Source organism: Phanerochaete carnosa (genome assembly GCF_000300595.1).
Source record: "Phanerochaete carnosa HHB-10118-sp unplaced genomic scaffold PHACAscaffold_6, whole genome shotgun sequence".
Lineage (NCBI taxonomy): Eukaryota > Fungi > Basidiomycota > Agaricomycetes > Polyporales > Phanerochaetaceae > Phanerochaete > Phanerochaete carnosa.
In genome coordinates, this window is record NW_006767633.1 from 925,096 (window position 1) to 948,975 (window position 23,880).

Genomic DNA, 23,880 nt, shown 5'->3' on the forward strand with positions numbered 1-23,880 from the left:
GCGGATCTTCCATTGCCTGATGCGAGCCCAACTTATCAATATCAAGATTATATGACATAATGAACTCACTGATCACCGCTGCCTGTAATCTGTGAGACACCGCATCCTCCGTTGAGAAAAGGAAGATAGCGGTGAAGGGCTGCGCCGCCCTCAACAGCTGCGGGTATCCTAGCAGCAACGCGGTCATCACACCCTTAACTCTTGTGGCCTGTAGTGCTTGTCGTATCATTCATGGGCTTCTTGGTTGCGCGCAAAACACTGTTTCGCTACTCTGGGGCTTGTGCGCCTGCTCCGCGCGTGACAATGCGACCTCACTGCTCATGAGAAGGGTATGGTATATGTCAGAAGAACATAACTTACGCAAGGACGTGTATGGCGTCGACGCGTTGCCCGTTGACTGACACCGCCGACATAGGCTGACGCAGCGCGGTGGCGACGTGGAACAAGGAGGGATGTTCGGGCGCTTGTTACCATCGGCCGTGCCATCATTCGTTAATTTAGGGCAGACATTCCCGTACTTGAGCAAGTGAAGAGTATACCACCTTCGGACAGTACTTCAAGCTTCAAGTGTCATAATCAAAATTTTGTATTACTATACTATTACACAGATGCCCTCAAAGTAAGAAACGATTTTCTTATCCCTGTCTTACTTGCTCCAGGGGCCCCCCTCTCCCATCCCTCGCCTTATATACCTGTCGACGGCCCCTATTTCGTCATTCTCCTTGATTGGGCCCAATCGTTGCTTCCGCTCTCCTTTGCTTACGCCGCGCGCAGCGCGGCTATGCTGCAGCCCTGAAATCGAAACAGCAAGTGAAATCGAAAATTTTGAGCTTAAATTTCCCGCCCGCAGAACCACATCCACGAGGACAGCAGTCGCGGAGCGCAGCGAAGCGGCCTCTTGTACTATCTAGTTTCATTCACTAATGTTGTAAGCATATGTTTTACATACAAATCTAGTCTATGGCGCAAGAAATTAGCCAGAGTTAGGTGGTGCATATGAGCAGCTGCTAAGTGCTACCAGGCTCTCCTGAGCCTCGCGCATGCACTAAGCGGCAAGCGCAGACGCGGTGGCTGGTGGTAGTAGACGCCCCTGCTACGCAGCAAGACGCTGTTTCCTGATGCTACTCGTGCAACTTCAAGGGTTTACTAAAGTAAGGTTCAATGCAATGAGTCTCAGCTCTGTGATAATAGTATGGCAACTCAAGCAGATATATAGATATTTACCCGTTGACTGTGAAGTTCGCGACTCCGGCTCTCCTACCAACTCCGAGGCGCGATCGTGAGGCTATCGCCTGGCCTTAGGTGATCCTACGCAACGCCATGTGGTTGACCTCGTGAGTGAGGGCTGGCTCAGCCCCTCTGAAGGCCTTCGGGGAAGGAAGCATTCGTATGAAAGAGTTCAGATCTGCGGAGCGGAGGCTTTCGGAGAAATATCGGATGTTAGGGGGCCGAGCACTGTTGATATAAAATCGGAGCTCACTCTCTCAACAGATGACTCAAACCTCAACTTCCTATGCATGCTGGTCAGAGGGAGCATCCTCTTCACGAGATACGTCATGAGGCTGTCCGACCACCCGGCCTTCCACCTCCAAGTCACGGTCCGGATCGTCGGGTGTGCCGACAAGTAGACATCGAGGTCGCCCCACTGGTACGCGTGCAGCGTTCCAAGCTCTGTATCCTTCGTCGCACTTCCGACAAGTTCAAAGGAGACGTTGTGAAACGCGGTCGAGGTGACCGTCCGGATGATCTCGTCGACCTGCTGTCCTGCGGCTACGAAGTGTATCGAGTTCTGCTGAGTATCCTGTCGCGGCAGATAGAGGAGCATCGTGAGATGAAGGTTCTCCAGCTGCGAGCACGAGCCGAGCTGGAAACGCGCGGAGGTCAGCAGCATGGAGCCTAAACGTCCGTGGGTTCAGTAGCTTGTCAGCACTTAGGCGCGATATACCTACGCTGGTAAATGTAAGTGGATAGCTTGTGAGACGACAGATCCAGGCTGATGCGCCGCAGGGTGCCGCTGGCGGCCTCGATTATCTGGCCGATGACAGTGTGGTCCTCGTCTGCAGTGGTCACGACAGCCGAGAAGGACTGGAGCGACTGCATTGTCTGTGTATTTCGCAAGTAGTCCAGTACGTATCGGTTCGTCTCGTGCGACCTGAGGTGACAAGACTCGAGACGCAGGTTGGCCGGCAGCGTGAGAGGCGTAGCAAAGGGCGAGAACCGGTCGAAGGATTCCAGTCGTCCGACCATCCCGCCGTTGAAGGTGAACTCTCGGACAAAAGGCAACCAGTGAAAGATACTTGTGATGTCGGGCAAAGCATGAGAGTCGCGGTACGTGAGTTCGAGTGTTCGGATCTGAGGAAAACGAGGCCACAACGGCATGTCCTGGCCGCGTTCTCTGATCCAGCGAACATTGGTGAAGCGAAGAGCTTTGATGTCGGGACAGCAACTGATTAGCTGCGCCAGGTATTCAACAGGAAGACTAGTAAGCAAGGTTGTTTGGCGGTTTTGATTGCGAAAGTGCAGCTCCCTAACGAGCGACTTGAGTGGCCACAGGTCGTGCTGGAGGAATGGAAGAAGGCACGCGCCATCTTTGTCGGAAGTGGTTAGAATTACGGTTTCGAACATGTAACGCCGCGCGCAAGACCACCATTGCCTGCAGACGAGCGAGCAGGTTTTGAGAGATGGCTTGTCGTCTACGAGATATCGCATACACATGTCGATGAGTTCTGGTGGAATTGTGAATGCATTGGGCGTCTTTGCAGACTGGCGAGGACGTCCTGCGCTGGAAAGTGCGAGAGTGAGCAGCAAACCGATAGCATGGTGGACGAACATGGCGGTGATGCGAGAAGTTGCAGATGTCCAGCAACAACCGCCACTCGCCACATGTTCCCTGGGCGCCTTACAGCAACGAGCAATTTAGGCAATTCCAATCATTCCATCAAAACACTACATGATGAGAGGCGGGAATATCGCAGCCTCGTCCTCTGGCGAACCATCCACCTTCACATGAACGCCTGCGCCCGTCGGAACGCATCCGTCGCCAAAAGCTTTCTCGAGTGCGATCTTGACACCAAATCCAGAACAGTGCATCGGCAAGATATACGTTGGAGAGGGCCGAAGCTTGTTAGCAAAGAAGTTGACTGTGGGCTCGATACGATCTGCGAGCTCAGGCCCGCCCAAGTGTAGACCACCGACAATCTGTACGAATCAGCGCAAGTCTACGCTGGGAATACGGGTAGACATTACCATGTGTATCGGCCTCTTAAACCTGTTGACTGCATCTGTAGCGACGTTTACGATTCCAGCGTGGGAACACCTAAATGCAAGGTTCGAGTCGGCAGGTTGTGGCGCGACAGTACGACTATCACTCACGAGGAGAAAATCACCAGGCCCTTGCCAACCACGTCGACAGCTGCATACCGCTCGTCCATGATGTGCTAAGGGGCAACGTTCATCATGTGCTATCAGACGAAGCCGCAGAGATCTTACCGCCTCAGGCACCCATTGTCCTCCAGCACCAGCCTCACCCAACTTCCACCTCACCCCACCAGCGATTCCCTGCTCAAACTCGGTCAGGCGAGGGATCTCTCCGCTCACGAAGACAGTTCCATCTGCGACAACGTGCCCCTCGGCATGCTTTTCAACCACACCGCCCTCCTTCTCAACTTCTTCAAATGTCGGATCTTCCGCCAGCCGGCAGAAGATCTCACCCTGGGGTGCGATGCCACGAGCGATAGGCCTGTCAGGGTGCAGGTCGACGACACACTGTCCATGCTCGTCCTGCGCCGCCGCCTTGCGCATGCGCAGAAACGCGAGGATGCCGCCGCTGTGGTCCGAATGCCAGTGCGAGAGGACGACACGCGAGACGCGCTCGACGGGGACGCTGAGCGCCGCGACGTTGCGCGTGATGCTCTTCGACTCGGGACCGGCATCGAAGAGCGTGTAGTGCGACTTGGGCTCGCCCTCCGCTTTGGTTTCCTGCGAACATATATGCGTAAATTCTCGCATAAAGCACGATGGCTGTTTTGCCCACAATGAGAGCTGCAAAGCCATGGGCGCCTGAAGACGGACGTCAGACTCGTCTGGACGATGATAAAGTACCAATCGAGGCACATACCGCAGCAGTAATTCTCGAAATCGATGAAGGGAGCATTCGTAACCGGGTCAATGGGCGGGTTGTTCTCTGTCACTTGATAGCGTAGCTCCTGGGTGAAGCCCGGAGGCAATTTCGTGAACCTGCACAATGCTCAGTGGTTTGGCTATGTGGATGCGACATTGTCGCCGACCATTCTATGCTGTTATCTACTATGAAAGTAATGACGAGCTCGTTGACACGCTTGAGGCTCATCATAGACGAGGACACGGATACAACATCTGCGTTCGGATGAAATTGACGGTATATTGAGTCAGCTTCAAATGACGTAACACCATTGATCGGTGAGGATGCGGCTTCCATGACAATGCATCCCGATACTGGAGCAAATCACAAGGTGCATATCGTATGTCTGAACTTGATGAGCATGATGCATTACAACAAGTACAGAGAGTACAGAGGGGCGATACCCAAATTGCTGATGATAGCAATTGTCCGCAAAGTCTACACGGCCGAAAACAACTGAATAATTGGAGCGCAATAAGAAGATTAAGCAGCTTGTCTGTAGAAGATACGTGAGCAAAGCCTCCGAGAATGAGTACGAAAAGAACGCACGCCATCCCACCATAGCCCATACTAGCACCTGACTCGGCCAGCTTACGCTGACGGAATGCCTTTCAAAACAAATCAGCGCGCGCTCGGGAAGGAGGACAGGCGACTCACTCGGCGGTACTTGGTACGCTCGTATGTGACGAGCCCAACGACAATCAAAGCAATACCGGAGATACCCCCAAAGACCGCGAGACCAATTGGGAGAACAGAGAGTGTCTTGCCAGGAATTACGAACGCGGGGGTGCTAGATGCCGCAGTGTCCGCCGCGACTGTGCCCGAGGCAGCAGCGGAAGAGGAAGAAGCGGAGGGGTCAGGGTCGCCGCCAGCGGCATTCGCTGGGACCGCAGAGGGTCCCACAGGTGTTGCAGTAGCAGATCCTGAGAGGGAGGCCGCAACGGCGGTCGCGGAACCGGCGCTGGGGGCGTTCACAGATGGGAGAGCAGATGCTGCAATGGAAGAGACACCCTAAAGATAGTAAGGTTGGCAAAAACATGGAATGGCATGATCATCGGCTGTACGCACGTTAGCAACAGCTCCTGATTCCGCAGCTGTAGAAGAAGCGCCGCTCGCAGCAGACTGAGATGCTGAGGGCGTGGCCGATGCAGATGCAGAAGCCGCGGACACAGTGGGGACGGCGGTTACAGTAGAGATTCCCTGCAACGATGAAACTTTGAGATATGAGACTTGCTGAGCAAAATTTGATACTCACGTTCACCACACCGCTAGACTCGCTGGCGGCTGTGGCTGAAGCAGATGCGGCAGATGAGACCGAGGGAGATGCGGTAACGATGTCAGTGGGTTGGGCAACAGAGGATGCGGATGGATCTAGTCACAACAAACAGAGGTCGTACACGTCAGAGTACATTCGAAACCTGTGTCACGCCACCACATACCTGTACTAGCAGCAGTGGTGGTAGCGGACGGGGTAGCAGACGCGCTCGCGGGTACGGAAGCTGAGGCAGAGTCCGAAGCAGTTGGGGAGGGAGCGGGACTCTGACCAGATGCAGCTATACCTGTCGATACGGCCGACGCGCTCGCGCCTGAAGCGATCGGGGAAGAAGCGGGGATCTGGCTAGGTGCAGAAGCTGACTCCGTCGATGCGACCGAAACACTCGCGCCTGAGGCGGGCGGTGTGTCCCCCGAGGCAGCGCTGGAGTCCGTGCTGGCCGGCGCGGCGGTTGCAGACGCAGTCGTCGCAGTAACTCCGTTACTGGAAGAGCTACCCCCAGAGCCGATGGTTGCAAGAGTGCACGCCTTCTCTTCCTTGATGAGCGGTGTACCGTTTGTGTCTGTAAACGGCGTCATGGTAATGGTACATGTCTCTTGCATTGGGCCGGCGGACCTACGACAAATAAATACATTAATGCATTCAGAAAACTGCGGCGACGTACGTTTGTAATATATCCTGCGTCTGAACAGTTACAGGCTGCGAGAGATTGTTGCCATTCTGGCGGACGACCAAAGTACGAGACTGGCGTGCTGGGGTTGGGAGAGCATTCGAAAGGCCCGCAAACACGCTGAAGAGCTGAAGAAAGAGAATAAGTGCTGCCGATGGACCGAGCATCGCTGTGAACATGGGCATGTAATTTCGCTGAAATCACTGGTGGATTGGACAAGAAGCGAGCGGAGACCCTGCTCCCAGTGGTCGACGAGCCTGAATGCGACGACGAAAAGGTTGGAAAGGAACGGAATGGCCCCCAGGGCAGAAAGAAAGGAGGTACAGTAGAACCACGGACAATGGCGACCAGAGGTAAAGGGCAGGCCACAGCCGAGGGTTATTCTGCTCGTATAGGCGTCTGTGTCAGAGCATTCCATCAAAAAGTTAATCAAGACCCGTAACCAATGCGTAACCATTTCTCGTGATGAGGTCTATGTCTGATTCTGCTGAGGTAAGCTAAGTTACTTACTCGTTAACAAACCCAGCTTACTCGGCACGCGGACGACGCAACCGGCACAAGTTCCGCCTGGAGACAATCAATAAACGTCTCTGTCAAATACCTGCACCTGTCTCCCGCGCGGCACGTATCAAACATGCAGGCTGTGGTCGATGCTATCTCGCAACGAGGCTGAAGTCGTCGGGCATACGTACATCGTATTACAGGCAGGTAATCCGGAAATGAAAGCGTCCCCGGATTCAAGTTATAATCTGCTTGGACGTGTCCTGCACTCTCGAAACAATTTCGTAAGTGTACATCTAGGCTGTTCCAGATCATGACGAGCCGTGTCTACGCACATCTGGGCGACGTTCTTCTCACAAAACTTCGTTGTCACCTTGCGACGCTTGGGCGCGTGTTTGTGCGACAATCGCATCTGGTGCGAGACTAGGATGGCTTTGTATGCTGGTTTCATGCCGCATTGTAGGAAGGTCTCCACCTTGTGCACTCCACTTTTTATCTCTCCACAAGAACACTTTCTTCACTAGCTCGTGCACAGTGGAAGCTCAAGTAGTTTGTCAACTACTCACCCCAAACATATCGCGCCATAGGATGTATGTGAAAGAGAATGGCAACATGTGTATTTATTGCTGTACGTTAAACCATGCGGGAAGACGCTCCCAAATCTCCTTGCGCCGTTTTTGAAGTAAATTCGTTAGTAGCACTCTGCATGCATCGCACAATCCCCGCTCCGCCACATAGCATTTCAAATGTTCCAGAGCACCAAGGCAGTCAATGTCCGCGAAGTCGATTTTGTTTAGAACAACCCCCATGAGATTTCGTTCCATCATCTGCATTGTCTGCCTGCAGTTTGCTTTGCCGTCCATCCCAGCCTGGTTGCGGGGATGCCGTGCCTGGAAGGTCGAGTGGATTGACGCTTCCTCCAGAAGGGTGTCAAGGCTCATCTTGAAGTTGTGCAAGAGATACTCCTTCCCAATCAGGAATCGACGCAGGGTCTCTGCGTCCAAGAGCCTCCACCGCGCTGCGGGAAGGTGTTCCACGCCATCACGATCGCCTTCATAGCGCTCGAATTCGCCGTACTCATGATCTAGGCGAGTGAAGGAAAGATGGTAAAACGCAGAGGGAAGGATGGATGGCACGTCGTGCTTCAAGGCGAAAGCGACTGCCGATGCCGGCTCCGGGAACATCGCGCCAAAGAGCTCGAAATGCTCGTATTCGTGCTGGTCCTGAGCAGCTTGTATGTATGTGCGGCGGGCGTCCCATAGTTCTAATGTGATCGGCCATTGACTCTTCATTTTACCCACGATGGTTTCCCAGATTTGCCCCACCATGTACTTCCTGGAGATGTCCGCGAGGCCTACTACAAGAGCGGCCAGCTCTGCAGGTGCAGTTGCGTCCAGGAGACGGAACAGCGCCCTGATAGTGTTGCTCAGCACTAAAAGAACACTTGAGGGGGCAGGTAAACGCACACGGGGCTATAGATAACCTCGATGAGCATCGCAAGGTCCTCGCCTCGGTCTGGCATGCATAGCACCGGGACCCCATCATAGCTTTCTTGCGCTTTCTCACCTGAAACGACCTCGAACATGCCTCGAAAGACCTCAGAATGTCGCGAAAGAAACAACTTGTCCACACGGAAGACGACGAGAGTCAGAGGTGTTGCCGTTTCGAGCTTCGCGCTGAGGACGATATCCCCGTCGGGATAGTACAGCTCCGCATGCCTCAATATCGGGATATTCGGGTCCATCGCGCACTGCCTCTTCTCAGACTCTGCTTAACACAGATTGATAAGACTTCCAACATACCCGGTTCCAACGGCAAACTTGAGAACTAGTACTGGGACTATCGCGGCCGTAGTGGTATGGGACAGGGCAGCAAAGCGAGCTTCCACGTAGCTCAGCGAATGTCTCAAAACGCTTAGCCTGATATCCCGTTTGATGGAGCTCCGACAATTTGCGCGTTGCTACAGATGGCCCAGCGAATCTACTATTCCGCGCATTAGACGCCATCCTCGTGGCGTTCGGTGGGTACAGCATGACGTATAAGCGGATTTCGACATAGCGTTGGAGGTATGCCTCTTTAGCTATATGGATGGAACTCCGCCTGCCATGGTCAGCACTTAGTACAACACGGCGGTAAAGGCTTATGCGGCACAAGAGATAATCGGCGCGACAAGTAGATGGTCCATCTAATCAAGATACTTGAGATTAACAGTACTTTTGCAAGTGCTATCGCATCCCTCCTTCCACAGCCTTGTATGTCTTTCCATCCCTCACGCGATGCCGTTTGCGCAGGCTCGTCAGGTAGTCAACCGTCGCAGCAACCACGGGCGCGCCCCAGCGCTCAAACGCCATGGACAGCACCACATTGACAACAACAACAAGGAGCAGTGTAGCGCGCCCCGAAGTCGGCATGTCGGTGAGCTCCAGGATAGATGACAGGAAGCCCGGTGGGAAGAGGAGTACGAGAGCGTTGAAGAGCGACAGTGAGACGATAGAGAACATAAGCAGACCTGTAGGAGTTGTGAGTGAATATCCTTGCAGTTAGTCACGCAAGACTGACTATTCGTCCACATGGGCTGTCGGTATGGCGGACCTATACTGAAGACGGCCGCAACTAGGATGTATTGGAAGCACGAAACCAAAAACAGTGCAGAATTCTCATAATTCCTCGCCGCGAGTTTGCCCTCGTCGGTCTCGGGGTTGTTGAGCACCGGGGGAGTGTACCTGTTATTATGCGAAAATTAGCGAGAGAGGGGTATAGTGATAGGAAATTCGCCCACCATGGCTGGCGTCGAACCCAGAAGTACGTCCAGAACTGGACAACGCTTGTGATGATAACCTGGCCAATGATACTTGACAGAACTTTCTTCGAAACCAAGCTCGCCGTAGGACCCTTCGGATGCAGCTTCGGATACGGAAGTGTGCGGCCCACTGTAATAGCTTCATTCAGTCAAATTCGGATACTGCGACTTTCCCCCACTTACTCGTGACAGCGATAGGTATGATGATAAACAAATCGATATAGAGGAACTAGAGATAACGATGTCAGCATTGCGGAAGCCGTACGATCAATGTCGACGTGCCTGAAAGTCTCCTAGGGACGAAGCAAAGGAGTAGAGCAACGTGATAGTTGTGAACTGTATCAAAGAATACAGCGCCCTGAGGAAGTGGAGGGATCAGCGAAGGCAGCATTACAGACAAACGAGGAAACCATACATGTACTTGAAACAGCTGAAACTTGTCACTAACGCAGCACGACCCTCCTTGATGACCTCCAGCACGCAGCTGATGTCTGGGGTGCGACTGGTGAATGGGGCAGCAACCGATGCTTCTGCCTCCGACAGCGACAGTCCGACATCCGCTGCCTTGAGAGCTGCACAATCGTTCGCTCCGTCGCCGCACATCAGAACCGTGTAACCCAGGCCCTGGAGCCGTTCCACGACTTCGTTCTTCTCGTCTGGAGACATGCGGGCAAATATCTGCGCCTTCACCAGCATCTGCACAAGCCAGCCCGATTAATACTAGTAACATATCGAAATCAAGTCGCGCGCTTACTCGCTGAACTGTCTCCAGCGGGGCATGGTTGATCATCCAACGGAATACATCCCCTGTGACGACGAGAGCGTAATCGTGATAATCGACATGATCTGACTCGACCGTCCGATGTGCAGGAGGGGTCAGGGGTTTGAGGCTGTAGTCATCCAGCTTCCACGCCGGCTCGTCCATGCAGAACCATTCCAGCTTCGACATGGGTGTATGCGGTCCGCCTACCACGAGGACCCCTCAGCAGGTGCTATAGATACTCGATCAAATGACACACCTCGAATGAAAGTTGGAGTGAAGACATGGACGGCGGGGTTCACCATGCTACACTCGCGGGCGACGCTGACAGCAGTCAAAGGATTGTCACCAGTGATCATGCGACATGCGAAATGAGCAGCCCGCAGAGCTTGGATGGCAGGAGTTGTCCCAGGCTTCAGCTTATTCTCGAAGATGATGAGGCCCAAAAACCTTAGGCCCGACTCTGCTTGCTCCCTGGAGAAGAATTAAGACTGATTCGCGTAGAAGAGAACAATCATTTTACCGCTTCATCTTTTGAGCCCTCAGCCATGATAAGCCCTCGATACTCTTGCCAGCCATGGCAATAACACGATATCCACGCTTGGTGTAGTACGATAGGAGGTCGTCGTAGTCATCTGGGACTACGGAGGGCGTCAGTCCTCGAGCGTTCAAACTGCTGGATAGACTTACAAGAGTCCTTCTCGCAGATATCGCCCATAACTTCGGGTGCACCCTTGACATACACTTCCATGGACGAACTCTTGAGCCTCTTGACGATAACACTCATCCGGCGAAGCGAAGAAACGAATTCAAAGGCACGAACAACACCAAGCTCAAGGAAGTGCGCATGCTACCGAGCCAAGATTAGTCTCTCAATGTTGCCTGGAAGACAGACTACTCACTCGGGTAGAACCTTTCAAGGCGTCCTCAACGCGGAACGAAGCTGATCCGGGCGGACGAACGACCGTCTGAACAAGAGCGGCAGGCCGGTCTCCACCAACACGACTCTTGACGACGCCGGTACCAGACACCTGGCCCTCCTCGAGCGTCCACTTCGTAAACTCGAACATTTTGACGTCCAGCGGGTCACCGATAATCTCACCGTCTACCTTCTTCAGCGAATGGCATGTCGCCAGGGCATACAAGAAGTTCGCCTTCTCGCTGCTCGCAGGCATGTCGCGAGCATCCTCGAGGAGCTCTCCGAAACGATGCACGTTGCGCTCTAGCGCACGCACGCCGAGGATATCGAGCCCGTCCTCGGTGAGTGTGCCGGTCTTGTCGAAACAGCAGACGTTGATGCGCCCGCCGACGTTAACGCGACTGGGAGAGATGCAGAAGATGCCTTGTTTGCGAAGGCGGCCGATGGCAAAGCTCGTTCCGATAGACAGTGTGGCGGGCAGCGCTGGAGGCACAACGACGGTGATGAGATCGAGGGCGCGAAGCATGATCGTGTGCCACTTGATCTGCAGGCCAAGTTAGCTACAACATCAGACAACCAGCGACATACTCACTCCGAGTCTGACAAACTGAAAAGCAGAAGCGCAGAAACCAAGACTGGCGAGGCCGGCAAGCACCAAGATGAAGCGAATTGAGTCGCGATAGAACTTGAATCCAATTGGCTTGGGAAACAGCATCGATCGAACGAGCGCGCCTTTCGTCGTATTGAAGCCTTGACATTACGGTTAACACGTCATGACCGCAAGATGAGCTGAGTTGTGCCTACCCGTACGCACGACTATAGCAACTGCAGGCAATCCCGTACTGCCATCAGCGGCCATGCCTCCTCTTATCCGGACGACCCGAGTACCAGCATACAAGAAACTCTTGTTGGTATCACCAGTAGGTTCCTTGCTATCCTTCCAACGCGCGAGGTCTTCGTCATTTATTGGCGCCTTGCTAACAGGAACGCTTTCCCCAGTTAACATGCTCTCATTAACGATAGCATCTCCTGAAAGTAGAAACATATCTGCCGGGAAGACATGTAAAGGCGGATCGTTGAGGTTCACAATGTCACCGGGTACCAGGTCTGCTGAATCAACCACTTGCCCTGGCACGACGCAATTGATTAGCCCAGGTGAAATACGATCTATATTTATTCTTACAGCTCCTATCTCGATAGACGTTGACATGGCAAGAGAACCTTGACATCTCGCGCATGCGGGTTATGGTTTTCTTCGTCTCGATCAGCGTCGTTAGGATGCTAATGGCAGAGATGAGGGCTATGCAAAAAGCATAATAGTAGTAATCGTCTAGGGACCACAGAATGATACTGGCGATTTGAAAGACGTAGAATGGATGAATAATCTGTGTACACATGAGGCCTTCGAGGATACTGGAGAAGGCATAAACGTACCTCTTCGATAAGCAGAGATATAGTCGATTTTCCCTCAATATCGATAACATTCGGGCCGAACAACGTCCAACGTTGCGTTTTGGTGCCGTCATCAAGGCCGACCTGGACGACTTGCTTGTTATTCCATGTAGAATCACGCCACGCCCTAGCAATCGGTTAGACCGAGATCTTGGATAATGGCTGTGCACTTACTTCACCATACTGAACAGCCCTGTCCGGGGATCGAGGGCAAAGCGTGCATATCGATAATCTACTACGAGTAAATGCTTCAATATGCCCGATGTCGCGCTACCGTTCTCTCCGGCGTGCGATGGTATTCGTGAAAGCGGCACTTCCGCTGGGAAGACAGTAGAGACGCGATATGGGTATTCAATTTTCCGTGTAGGAAATAAAGCAGTATCTCTGTAGGCAGACTTTCACACCATCATGGAGAAGTGTTATGCTAGAGAGTAGAATGACAAACCTCGATGACAATGAAGCCGTGTTCTATATCCTTGAATGCTTTCTCTTTCGCAACCCAACGCAACCAGAGACGAGGGAACCAATGCCCAAGTAAGCCAAGGATACCGAACGAGAGTACACAGCAAGCTCGCCAAAGGATCTGCCGAAGGCGCACAACTTCGTAGCCAACAAAGCGAATGTGCGCGTCTTCTTCCTCGACAAAAATCAGTTGTCGGCTCGGTAGCCCTGGAGGAGGCGGCTCGCTGAGGTCGAACTCGCCCATGTCTATACGAGACTCATCTCCAAAGATGGGGTCGCCAGTCATAACATGCAGAGCAAGACCGGGAGAAGGGGGCAAGGAGCCTCCTCCGATAGACCGAAAGTCGACAGAGTCACGATCAGCGCCGCGGATTGACTCATCTTCAGACTCGTCCTCTTCTTCGGAAGCGTAGCCCCAGCGCTCTTCATCGTCCGTGTCTATCGCGTAGTCGGAGCCGGCGTCCGAGCGGCGGCTGGAAGTTCGACGCAGCAGGCCTGAGCGTGATGACCTGCTAGAGATGGAAGGACGTCTGCTGCGAGGCGGAGATTCTGTCTGAGGTGCAGCCCTGGTGAATATTTGGGCAATATTTTCGAACACAGTCGGGCGTGGAGCGGGCGAGGTCGACTTGGGTCTTGGTTGTCTGAAGTGTCTTTCGCCCTCCTCATCTTCAGTGTACTGGTCTCCGTGCTCACCTTCGGACATGAGCGACGCGCGACTGTCCCTGCTCATACGCCTGCTCCTCGAACACGACCTGCCTTCATCCTCGCTTTGCCGTCGGCTCTGCGAAGGTCTGCGCCGTCCTTCACTGCTTCGACGCCCATGTTCTGACAGCGACATCCGTGATACGCTGCTTGGGTTCACCGAATGGCTCGGTCCATCGAAGATGTAGTTATCACCGGCAGCCTCATACTGCGAATCTCGCCGTGCTCGTCGGCCCGACTCGACAGCTTCCTGAATATCTATCGCGGAAGCACCCTCTGTGTAGTCGTAGGGCTCTGACGGCATCGACGCCGCCATGCTGGTCCTGAGGGCGTGGAGAGTCGGCGGAAGAGATGCAAGAGCAAAGTTCCCGACTCGTCGATCGAACCGACTAGCGTCATAATGCGGCAAGCGCTCATTAGTGGCCGTGACCCCGCAAACCGCACTCCGTCGGTGTCCGAAGCATTAATATTGTGGGCACACGTTCAAGCTACGCCTATGATGTCGCCGTAACCTGCAACATAACTTCTCAGTAACATGCTCACTTTCCGAAAGCTCTTCAAATTGCACTTTTAAGCAGCGCAATGAGTTCGGTAGCGGATGCGCCACAGCCTGGCTTGCAGAGGCACACTGTGTAGACTCGTCGGGTTCTGGCCACAGTATCTTTAAGCCATCGCCTCGCATGCCACCTCATCGTGACTTCAAACTGCTCGAAGACCGTGGGGAAAGGGGGAAACTACGATGGGAGGGCGTCGGAGCCGAAGTTTAGGGGTCGACTTCCCTATTCCCGATGTCCAAGACGTCCAAGATTCGCCTCGTCTTCCCGTTTCATACTGCGCCTCTAGCTCAAAGTTGTCACAGACCCCGAAGACTTTGACATGGATGAAGTCGAAGACTCAGGATTTTGCGAAGACACCATAAGGATTGGCAAGGTACCGTCAGACACTGGGCCTCCGTTGAACCGCGGCCAGCTCGATGCCAGCTTCCTCTCTCACCCCTAGTACATGAGTTCTTCCTCTGCCCAACCACACTCTCGTGGCCATCTTCTCCATGAGCTGCTGCACCAGGTATCCGAGTCTGAACTTGACTGGTTCTTCGAGCACGCTCTCCCTCCCCTCCACCCCCGTATCAACCTCACCAGAACTTATTTCAGGCTCAAGAAGAATGCTATCAATAAAGGCGGATACTGGTCGGTCTGGAGCTATTACCCCGTCTCGGCCGGGGCCGGTGGGGAGAACGGCTTGTATGGAAAGTTCGACACACTCGCCGAAAAAATCTGTGGTGCATGCAATATCACCGACGTCCCTCGCAATGTCAAATTCATCTGCATCCCCGACCGGTCTCCAGAGTCTAGGACGCGGCCGAATACCTCCAAGCCCGACTGTGTCGCTCTCCGTGCAGACGCCAAGTGCATGACCTCTGGCCTCGAACGGCCTCGTAGATTGAAGAAGCTGAGGTGGCTCGACATCGCAGTCCCTTCCGAGTTTAAGCTCAATGCTACGAACCCGCAGTATGCACGTGATGTAAGACCACTCTCCTGAAGAATGTAGCTTGATGTTAACACTGTTGCGCTATATAGAACCGGGCAAAAATTCTGTGGTCATTAGCGTACATCATGCGCGAGGATCCCCGCCGGCGGTTTGTTTACGGTTTTACCATCGAAGACGTAAATATGCGTTTGTGGTTCTGCAGCCGGTCAGACGTCATTGTCTCAAAGCCGTTCGATTTCATGAAGGTAAGCCGCGCCCGTCCCAAACTTGCCTGCGATGCTCACAGTGCTTTCTTCATAGAACCACGTTGCCACCATGAACTTTATCCTTAGCATCTGCTATGCTAGTTACGCTCAACTCGGCTGGGACGAAACCATCACTTTCGTCAAGCGGACCTCACGAAAACCATATTCCTTCCTCAAGATTGCTGTCAGAAACTTAGATGGCACGGCGACGTATTACCATACGAAGAGGGTTATCTCCAACATAGGAACCGATGCAGTCAGAGGACGTGGCACTCGTGTCTGGGAGGTCAGGAGGTTAGACGACAGGGGAAAGGAGCTTCCAACGCCGCTTGTGCTCAGAGATGGCTGGCGAGATGCAGACCGCCCGAGCGAAGGAACTATCTTGAATGCCATACGCGGCAATACCGACCTCAGCGAAGACATTCACGAGCTTCTGGAACAGCACTTCCTGCATGTTGAGGCTGAAGGCAATGTTTACGTTGGGGACATTCCAGATCACACCCGCGACGTCATGCTGAAAGGGCAGGCACTACCAGAGCAGCATGGCATGCCGCAGGTACCTGCAGAACTCAACGACCGGATCACGGTCGCCGCTGACTTTCAGGTACGACTCGGAAGCGCAACAGCGCCAGAAAGGCCAGAACTGGAGACACCTCCATTGTACAGTGGAAAGGTGCATTATCGCGTTGTGTACAGGGAGCTCGGAAAGACCCTCCGAGAGGTCAGTTCTATGAGTGAGGCCTTCGGTCATCTCTCGGGTGTCATCGAAGGTATGTACCCAGCCTCATCTTACAAGCTCTGCCGCGCATTCAGCTTGCTCACAGGAATTGCCGCTCTCTACGAGTGCGGCTGGATTCACCGCAACATCAGCATCGACAATGTGCTAGTCATCGATGGACAAGTCAAGATCTCAGACCTCGAGTATGCTAAGCCACTGGAAGACGACCAGCAGCCACACGGCATCCGTACAGTATGCAAATTCTTGTTGTTGTCCATGCAGAGCTGCCAGACTTATGTACACACAAGGGATCTATCTTCTTCGTGTCGACTGAAGTTGAAAACCACCGGTATCTACACCGTAACGCTCTCCGCGTTGACAAAATACCAGTGCTTGACGGCAACTGGATGAACAAGAAGCGCAAACAGGACCTGCAGCGTCTACTCTCTCGCACTCCGCCGCCGCCGGTGCCTTCTGTGAAGATCGTCATTCCCTTCCGGCACAACGTTCTCCATGATGCAGAGTCTGCACTCTGGCTGGGCTTTTATGTCGTACTGGTATGCGTATATGCCGTTCCTGAGGGCTCGACTATCGACCAAACCCGTATCGCGTATCAGAAGGCACAACACGAATCGGCTTACAAGCTTTTTTCATCAGGAAAAAGACTTAGGTCCATAATGCTACAGAGTGCTACAGGAGCATTTTGGAGCACTATGGGCCCAAGTCCTGTTTCCTGATGTTGTGATCGCACTTCCCGTGACCAAATTATGTGCACAGACTATGTGCTTCTAGAGAATGCTACACTCCTTCATCCTCGAGTCCAAAATGTTTTGGTGGAGATAGATACGATGAGGAAGTGGATAGTTGATGTTTATAGGGACATGGAGGCCAGCTTGGACAGGGCGCCCCATGCGCCGGACCCAGGGCAGCTCCGGGGTTTGTTTTTCCTTCTCAGCGATGGCTTTATGAAAATCTCCAATAAGTTGGAGAATGACGATATCAAGCTGGCAGAGAAATATACAGCACAGGTCGCAAGGCGCATAATCGTCTCAGGCAGCAAGTGAAGCAGACCATCCCACCGGGGCTTCAAGCGATCCAGCGGCCGGACAACGGCAATACCTATCCCACGAAGAAGAGGAAGACACAAAACGCTCCCCCAACATCCGCCGCTTCGGCCTCCACCCCTGCTGTCACTGTCGGGTCTCCTGTCGCATCCACCTCTACAGCGTCTGCCTCCGTCGCTGTAACACGCACACCGAGAGCGTCCGCGTCAAAGGCATCCTCTTCCGCGGCCACTAGTTCTAAGGCGTTCAGCTCGGTCCGTTGAAGACATTATGGACTGAAAGGTATGTTAGCCATTCATTGGATGCATGAGCCCCGCCGCTGACATGAGCTGCCGGTACGAAAGACTAGCACTCATGAATCGCTGTCGCTGCATAGCTATCCTATGGCTCCCCGCGCACATAATCAAATACCATCAAATCCCCGTGTTGTATCTCACTGTCTCTATAATTATAGCGTATGTCGTCAAAAGCCCGTGTGTCGAATTACGTTGATTCTATACCTATCAAAGCACCTAGTATATATAATAAATGCAGAACTCGCCCTTCCAGATATGCACCATGCAGCGCCCTAGATCCCCGCCTTGCCGGTTTTCCAGTCGCCAAACTCGTCGGAATACGCGTCCCCATCCTGTTCGGGGCGCGCGAGCGTCGCGTCCGAGGATGTCGATCCCCGAGGCGCCTCGTCGGCGCTGTCGTGATCCTCCATCATCCGTGCACGCTCGCCCTTGCCGCCGGCCCCGGCCCACGGCCGATCCGCGGCGTGCCGCTGTGTGGACGGGAAGCTGCCGTCCTCATCGTCGCTCGCGTCGCCGAGCTGCCAGGGCGCCGTGCTTCCGCCCTCCGCAGACAGAATACCCTCTTCCTCGTCGCCGACTCTGCTTCGTGCGCGGCGGCGGGTGTTTGGTGGCAGGGAGACCGTCGTCGTCGTGTCGTCTGTGGACCTGAAGCCAGGTGTCTTAGGCTGCGGATCAGGCTTCTTGTTCGTGAGCAGGACAACGCCGGAGATGAGGATGAGGATGGAGCAGAAAATCAGGAAGAGCGTCCAGGACTGGTAAGCGTCAACTTCATTATTGAAAATCTGCATGTTCCGTCAGTATATATGCACTTGCGTGCAGAGAAATCGAACTGACTAAAGAGTTAAGGAAGCTAATTTAAGATATGAGCATAGTATCCACTAGATCGGAAAGATAACTTACCCCATGGCGGTATATACACCATAGAATACGGGGACGACTAGAGTCGAGTCGTAAACCTTCAGACCGCGGTTGAGGCAAATGATCTGCGACACCGCGGTCACGGCAAGGAGTAAGAAGGTGAATATCGACGACGCTTGGCCAAATTGGTTGCCTGTATTCATGTGCGACGCCGCTCCGGAGATGAGAGCAACCCTGAAAGGGTGTTAAAGCATGTGTGTGGCGGTAATCAAGGTACATACCCAGCCTTTGCAAACACAAGACAACCTCCAGCAAGTGCTCCACCGAGGCACGCCCACCCAATTCCCAGCGTCCACGCGATACGCTTGTCATCATGAGAAGATGTCCAAGACTCGAGGTAGCCGCGGATGATGTGCATAGCCCGAGTGTACATATTCGCGACCCTGCGCAAGATATTTTTGGGCGGAGGTCCTTTGGTGGGCGACTCCATGTCGAATGGTACGGCGCTGAGGTCGGCACGAGACGCAAGCACAGCGTCCAATTGCGAGATGAAGATGGAGAGAGCGATGAGGGCGAAAGATAGCAAGAAGAAGTATGCCAGCCAGTTGCCCCGGTTCCAGAGGTGTGTCAGATGATGTGCGTCAGTTTCTGTGTTGAACCCGCTGTTAATGGAGCCAAAGGCGACGATGCCAATGACACCAATGATTACAATGATTGTGCCCTAGAAGCATAGTGTGAGACATTAAAGAGTAGTAAAACATCCGCTTACGCACGTAAATATCATTATTCGTGACGGGAGAATTAACCAGGAATTTAGCGAATAGAAAATTGAAGATGAGTGAGGTAGACCCCAAGGGTGCAACGTATTCTATCAAAAGGGGTCAGAATGAGACCTCAAGAAGTCGTATGATGCGAACCTGCACGCATATACTCCAGCGCAAGTGTACTCCCGATGAGCTGCGAGAGACTGCGCCAGTGCTGTCAAGCTTGACTCCGCCAAAGCATTTGTTGTTACGCACACGTATAATACCATGCCCAGCAGCCATAATGGTCTAAGCCAGTCTTTTCTCCGCGATGCTTTAGGAATTGCACTTGTTCGCACCTGCAGTGCCACACAGCATCGCTTGTTCAGCGTCACAGCTTTCAAGAAGGGGGTCTACATACATGATCTAGCTTCGTGAGATTCAATCCCGCAGCATTCATGATGGATGCAAGAGTGACAATGCCGAGACCAATAATGAACGCTACGACGGGACTAGCATGGTGTGCAGGGACATTGTCGAGAGAATGGTGCGACGATGGCAGTGGAGCAGACGACGGAAGGCTTGAGGATGACGCCGAAAGTACGGACGAGTTCATAGCATCGACGTTGCGAGAAATATTCCCTGAAGTGGTCGGAGGCAGAAGAAAGAACGTGGATGGTGTTGGAGACGACGACGACGACGATCAAACCTGTTTGCGGAGACCGAGGTACGCGAGCCGCATCGTGTAAGCGCCATAACTTGCTGACGTTGCCAGTATGACGCACTCTGGTCCCACTCCACGTCGGCCGACCTAATTTAGCAGGTCTCCAGATTCCGAGCCAGGGTGGCGAAATTCGTTGGCTGCGACCGCGCGGTAGCTACTCGTGCGAACTGAGTCGGCCGACAAGCTCGTAAAAATTACGTCCCGGATAGTCCGTGCCATCGAAGGCAGAACAGGAATACCCGTAAGCAGTCATCGTAGTGATACATGCTCGTAGGGACGCTCGACTTCAAGTTCAGCCGGCGGATATCATATTGGTCACGACCAGTTGATAACTGAATAGGACTTCGAGGGTCGAATAGTACCCCTATCCGCGATATCACCCGTGAGGATGAACTGCAGGGGCAAGAAGCTTGGACGGATGTTGCCGTAAGCAATTTGCCCGGCCGCATCATTCAGCAAGGCAGTCACGTACCTCGTTAAATTAAAAATTACCATATGCACACCGAGACTGGAAGTATCATGGAAGATTCACGGGTTCTGTCTGTGTGAAGCTGGTTGTCGTTGGCTGCCATTCCTATGCTCCGCGGGATTAAGAGTGTCTTGTAGCTGCCAAATCGCCGCTTGTTGAGTCCGCCCCCGTGTTTCAGCTATCCTCGCGAGGCTCTAAGGCTATGACCACATCTGGTAGATGTAACTCAGCGGCGACAAGTCGTGCCGCGTATCACAGCGATACCGTCGATCTGTGAGTACCTGGAGCGGCAATTTAGTATCAGGACTTCACTCATCCACACCGGTATGTCCACACTGTCTCAACATGCAGGTGGAGTTCGACGTCACAGTGGAAGGTACTAAGCTACCGTGCCAATTTGACTGTCTGTGCAGTGAATCACCGGCCATCCGTAGCAGGCTCCGAAAGCGGGGGCTGAGGATCCCAAAGGACAAATAGATGCTGTCCCGTGGGTCCCATCTTGTTACTGGCGATCCCTATTTCAACAAGATGAGGTGTACAAGATGAAATTGAACATCGCCTGGAAGGTGGTCAATGTATTCAGCGGCCATACGTAGCACTGCCTCCCCCTCGTGGCAATGTCGTACTGTGCTGGAGTGTATCTGTAGCTTCGTTTGAAATGTATTCTGCGACTTATCACGAGACTGCCCCTCGCCTGTGGTGTACCATTCCCTCTGCCACAGCTACTTGTAGGCCTCTGCAGGGAGTGCAGCGCCGAAGCGAGCATCGTGCTAGTGCTCGTTTACATCCCGGACTGCCATTATTTACTGGTTTGACGGACCCTGTGAGCATTCCTTAGTTCTCCCCTAACATTGTACATTGTTCGCAAAACACGAGTGCTCGGACGATGGGTGGTCCTCCCACGCTGGAGACGCTTTTGCAGTCCTAAGAGCCGCCTGTCCTCGAAAATAGCCGATCATAACAAACTAGCCGATCATAACCCTCCGTACCTTGTCTGGTGGCGAAAACTGCTTCAGTTAGCAAAATGTTCCACAGCCTGTGTATACCCGCACAATCTGTCAAAAAGGGCTTGAAATTTTGCTGGAAGAATGCTTGACCTTTTGTGACGAGAATCACCGCACGTCGGGTCCTTCTTGCGGGAGTTAACCACGCGCAGGACCGCGCGACCATTCATACGCCATATGTCACCCACGAGGCTCCCTGAAGACATACAGTTGGATATGATTAATTGAAGCTCGAAGACAAACATGGCGATAACAACATACCGTCTAATCAAAGCTGAGGCAGCATCTCCCAGCTGCAATACGAACTTTCCACATGGGACACGGTCTCTCGCCATATCTCCATTGGCCGCTCTCGCAACATTTGACATGAACCCTGAGATTTCAAAACATGTCTTTCTTCCTGATTAGCGAAGTCACGCTGATGAACGGAGTGTAGTGGGTGGAGGAGACAAGGACAAGCACCGCACTGGCTGGGAAAAGACGAACCTTGGCGGAATGTAGGGCGCCGGGGAGGACTCCTTCGAGCGTATAAAAGGGCATCGTGAGCCAGCCTTGAAGACCAGGTCGAGCCAGCCCTCTCGCAGCCAGCCCTCGTTCAGCCCACTCTCCCAACAAGCATAGCCAGAATGCTGTCTCGCCCCGCCTCGTTCCTCTACGCCTTCTGCTCCCTCGCCATTCTCGTGGCCGCCGCCCCTAACCCCGAGAACGACAAGCGCCAGTTGGGTCTGCCCACTATCCTCCCTTCTGGTATCCTTCCCTCCGGCATCCTTCCCTCTGGCATCCTTCCCTCCGGCATCCTCCCTTCCGGCATCCTGCCAACCTCGACTACCCCCGCTGGTATTCTCCCTTCTGGCATTCTCCCCTCCGGAATTCTTCCCTCCGGCATCCTCCCCTCTGGTATCCTCCCCTCCGGTATCCTCCCCTCCGGCATCCTGCCAACCTCGACTACCCCCGCTGGTATTCTCCCTTCTGGCATTCTCCCCTCTGGAATTCTCCCCTCCGGAATTCTTCCCTCTGGCATTCTCCCAACGGGCATCATCCCCACCATCACCATACCCTCGTTGCCACTCCCCACCGACACCGACGGTCAGTGTTCCACGGGCTCCATCCAATGCTGCCAGAATGTCGTGCCCGTAAGTGCAACCCGCATGGATTGTTAGGAATGAAATCACTGACTGTACACGCAACGAAACAGGGCGACTCTGACTTGGGCACTCTTCTGCTCGATGAGCTCGGCATTGTCCTCGAGGACCCAACCGTGCTAATCGGCGACGGCTGCGACCCCATTACCGTCGCCGGCTCTAGCGATGCTTGCTCTGCCACGGCCGTCTGCTGCTCGGATAACAACGTGGTGAGTAGCATACCGATGCATGGAGTTTGGCGTGTGGCGGCTCATTGATTGCATGATCCAGAGCGGCGTAATTGCCATCGGCTGCCTTCCTGTCACGTTGTAAATTCAACGATTGCCTGTCTGTGTCGTGAGTGTAAGAAATCACGAATACGATTGTTGCTTCGACTCACTGTACCGCAGGAACTAAGCCCATAAATCATGGAGCGGCGAGTCTGCTCCACCGCTAGTGACTGCTTGTCCCGTACGAAGTGCCCGAAGTCCAGTCTGTAGTAACCGTGAAATACATGTCTTGAGTGTCTCCTGATGGCTGAAGTCGCTGCGGGGTCCGGAACGTAACACAGATTCAGCTTGGTCACCGAGCATGCAATAATCGCCGTCTGACTTCTTTCAGATGTGGGCAAGATAACGGCTCCAAGTGCTGCTCGGAAGCGTATACATGCACCCACAACATTCAACCTGCATCAACAGTTTGCCGTTGGCGATGCGCTGATCGGCGTGGAGCGCATTATTATGACTAGAAAACGACACTGCTCCTGACCTGCCCAGCGTCATGAGTTCATCAGCGAACCGCTGGTAGCTCCACAGCTCAGGGCACTAGTACTTACACCGTGATATACACTCATCGTAAGAATGCGCCTTGTCGTTCTCCGCCTGGTCTGTATCCGCGCGACTCTGTCACCGTCGCCGATTCGTTGCCCTAGGTGATTGAAATCTGAGAGATAAAGATCCATGATCAAGATGTTACACAGCTGCACGGATGAGACTGTGGTGACAGTATCTGGGAGATATTGAACATCACGCGGGCGCGATTTCGGTCATTCGAGAATCTGATCGTTGAGCGTTGGTTTTTGTCTGACCATGTCATACAAGTCTCAAGATACTCCGCATCCGAGAATCTGACCATATTCTCTACACCCAAGAATCGTGAGTCCGCCCGTCAGAAATTCTGCGCCTAAGACTTGTGCAAATGAGTTTTTGTGCTCGCAGCACTGAACTGTGGGGAACTAGGCATGTCACTTCAGAGGCTCTTCACCACGACGCGAGCACATGTGTACGCGAGCTTGACAGCCGTGTCGATTTCAACCTACGTCCATGCCCGCCAGTGTCCTGAGTGTATCGAACGCGTCTTTATGTCGAAACCGCGCAAATCCACCCTTGCCTCCTTCATCGCCCCCCGAGTATGATCGGCCCACCAATCGTGTTTCGGTTCTGCCTCTACGCA

At 53.5% G+C, this 23,880-nt stretch overlaps 11 protein-coding genes across 11 annotated transcripts in view; 3 read left to right on the plus strand and 8 right to left on the minus strand.

Annotated features, from left to right (window-relative positions):
• Nucleotides 1–432, minus strand: part of PHACADRAFT_257748 (uncharacterized protein) — a 1,742-nt gene extending 1,310 nt beyond the window's left edge. Inside the window, exons 1-2 of the mRNA XM_007396767.1 lie at nucleotides 361–432; nucleotides 249–314 (exon numbers count right to left, since the gene is read on the minus strand). The gene's annotated coding sequence lies outside the window, so the exon portion shown is untranslated. The remainder of the gene's footprint in view (nucleotides 1–248; nucleotides 315–360) is intronic.
• Nucleotides 433–1,450: 1,018 nt separating this feature from the next.
• Nucleotides 1,451–2,847, minus strand: PHACADRAFT_257749 (uncharacterized protein). The gene has a single exon (XM_007396768.1). The coding sequence runs from the start codon at nucleotides 2,830–2,832 to the stop codon at nucleotides 1,924–1,926; it is 909 nt and encodes a 302-aa protein (XP_007396830.1). The 5' UTR covers nucleotides 2,833–2,847; the 3' UTR covers nucleotides 1,451–1,923.
• A 73-nt stretch (nucleotides 2,848–2,920) lies between these two features.
• PHACADRAFT_174622 (uncharacterized protein) lies at nucleotides 2,921–5,382 on the minus strand. Its single transcript, XM_007396769.1, has 10 exons — nucleotides 5,228–5,382; nucleotides 4,817–5,170; nucleotides 4,709–4,767; nucleotides 4,287–4,343; nucleotides 4,118–4,236; nucleotides 4,034–4,059; nucleotides 3,490–3,978; nucleotides 3,373–3,437; nucleotides 3,247–3,316; nucleotides 2,921–3,198 (listed from the first exon to the last, which is right to left on the minus strand). The coding sequence occupies exons 3-10, from the start codon at nucleotides 4,726–4,728 to the stop codon at nucleotides 2,947–2,949; spliced, it is 1,098 nt and encodes a 365-aa protein (XP_007396831.1). The 5' UTR covers nucleotides 4,729–4,767; nucleotides 4,817–5,170; nucleotides 5,228–5,382; the 3' UTR covers nucleotides 2,921–2,946.
• A 16-nt stretch (nucleotides 5,383–5,398) lies between these two features.
• Nucleotides 5,399–6,066, minus strand: PHACADRAFT_257754 (uncharacterized protein; the record flags this gene model as incomplete). The annotated part of the gene is made up of 1 exon (XM_007396770.1): nucleotides 5,399–6,066. A coding segment is annotated over exon 1 (476 nt), but the record flags the coding sequence as incomplete, so codon positions are not given.
• A 5-nt stretch (nucleotides 6,067–6,071) lies between these two features.
• On the minus strand, nucleotides 6,072–6,487 carry PHACADRAFT_257755 (uncharacterized protein; the record flags this gene model as incomplete). The annotated part of the gene is made up of 1 exon (XM_007396771.1): nucleotides 6,072–6,487. Exon 1 carries the CDS (start codon nucleotides 6,285–6,287, stop codon nucleotides 6,075–6,077), a length of 213 nt encoding a protein of 70 aa, XP_007396833.1. The 5' UTR covers nucleotides 6,288–6,487.
• Nucleotides 6,488–7,044: 557 nt separating this feature from the next.
• On the minus strand, nucleotides 7,045–8,347 carry PHACADRAFT_145778 (uncharacterized protein; the record flags this gene model as incomplete). Its single annotated transcript, XM_007396772.1, has 2 exons — nucleotides 7,045–7,976; nucleotides 8,048–8,347. 2 exons carry the CDS (start codon nucleotides 8,345–8,347, stop codon nucleotides 7,224–7,226), a joined length of 1,053 nt encoding a protein of 350 aa, XP_007396834.1. The 3' UTR covers nucleotides 7,045–7,223.
• A 395-nt stretch (nucleotides 8,348–8,742) lies between these two features.
• Nucleotides 8,743–14,047, minus strand: PHACADRAFT_209950 (uncharacterized protein). The gene is made up of 17 exons (XM_007396773.1): nucleotides 12,980–14,047; nucleotides 12,709–12,929; nucleotides 12,517–12,661; nucleotides 12,266–12,467; nucleotides 11,887–12,210; nucleotides 11,675–11,832; nucleotides 11,066–11,626; nucleotides 10,854–11,013; nucleotides 10,687–10,804; nucleotides 10,423–10,637; nucleotides 10,158–10,369; nucleotides 9,819–10,099; nucleotides 9,686–9,761; nucleotides 9,587–9,632; nucleotides 9,383–9,533; nucleotides 9,163–9,326; nucleotides 8,743–9,112 (listed from the first exon to the last, which is right to left on the minus strand). Exons 1-17 carry the CDS (start codon nucleotides 14,012–14,014, stop codon nucleotides 8,829–8,831), a joined length of 4,353 nt encoding a protein of 1,450 aa, XP_007396835.1. The 5' UTR covers nucleotides 14,015–14,047; the 3' UTR covers nucleotides 8,743–8,828.
• Nucleotides 14,048–14,668: 621 nt separating this feature from the next.
• PHACADRAFT_209951 (uncharacterized protein) lies at nucleotides 14,669–17,476 on the plus strand (the record flags this gene model as incomplete). Its single annotated transcript, XM_007396774.1, has 6 exons — nucleotides 14,669–15,219; nucleotides 15,276–15,431; nucleotides 15,487–16,201; nucleotides 16,256–16,401; nucleotides 16,458–16,706; nucleotides 17,219–17,476. Exons 1-6 carry the CDS (start codon nucleotides 14,701–14,703, stop codon nucleotides 17,474–17,476), a joined length of 2,043 nt encoding a protein of 680 aa, XP_007396836.1. The 5' UTR covers nucleotides 14,669–14,700.
• A 158-nt stretch (nucleotides 17,477–17,634) lies between these two features.
• On the minus strand, nucleotides 17,635–19,812 carry PHACADRAFT_257763 (uncharacterized protein). Its single transcript, XM_007396775.1, has 8 exons — nucleotides 19,532–19,812; nucleotides 19,387–19,469; nucleotides 19,285–19,334; nucleotides 19,141–19,235; nucleotides 18,649–19,088; nucleotides 18,410–18,601; nucleotides 18,344–18,359; nucleotides 17,635–18,291 (listed from the first exon to the last, which is right to left on the minus strand). Exons 1-8 carry the CDS (start codon nucleotides 19,724–19,726, stop codon nucleotides 17,782–17,784), a joined length of 1,581 nt encoding a protein of 526 aa, XP_007396837.1. The 5' UTR covers nucleotides 19,727–19,812; the 3' UTR covers nucleotides 17,635–17,781.
• Nucleotides 19,813–21,561: 1,749 nt separating this feature from the next.
• On the plus strand, nucleotides 21,562–22,284 carry PHACADRAFT_122903 (uncharacterized protein; the record flags this gene model as incomplete). The annotated part of the gene is made up of 1 exon (XM_007396776.1): nucleotides 21,562–22,284. A coding segment is annotated over exon 1 (351 nt), but the record flags the coding sequence as incomplete, so codon positions are not given.
• Nucleotides 22,285–22,392: 108 nt separating this feature from the next.
• PHACADRAFT_78259 (uncharacterized protein) lies at nucleotides 22,393–22,761 on the plus strand (the record flags this gene model as incomplete). The annotated part of the gene is made up of 3 exons (XM_007396777.2): nucleotides 22,393–22,440; nucleotides 22,503–22,658; nucleotides 22,720–22,761. Coding segments are annotated over 3 exons (246 nt in total), but the record flags the coding sequence as incomplete, so codon positions are not given.
• Between the last annotated feature and the right edge of the window lie 1,119 nt (nucleotides 22,762–23,880).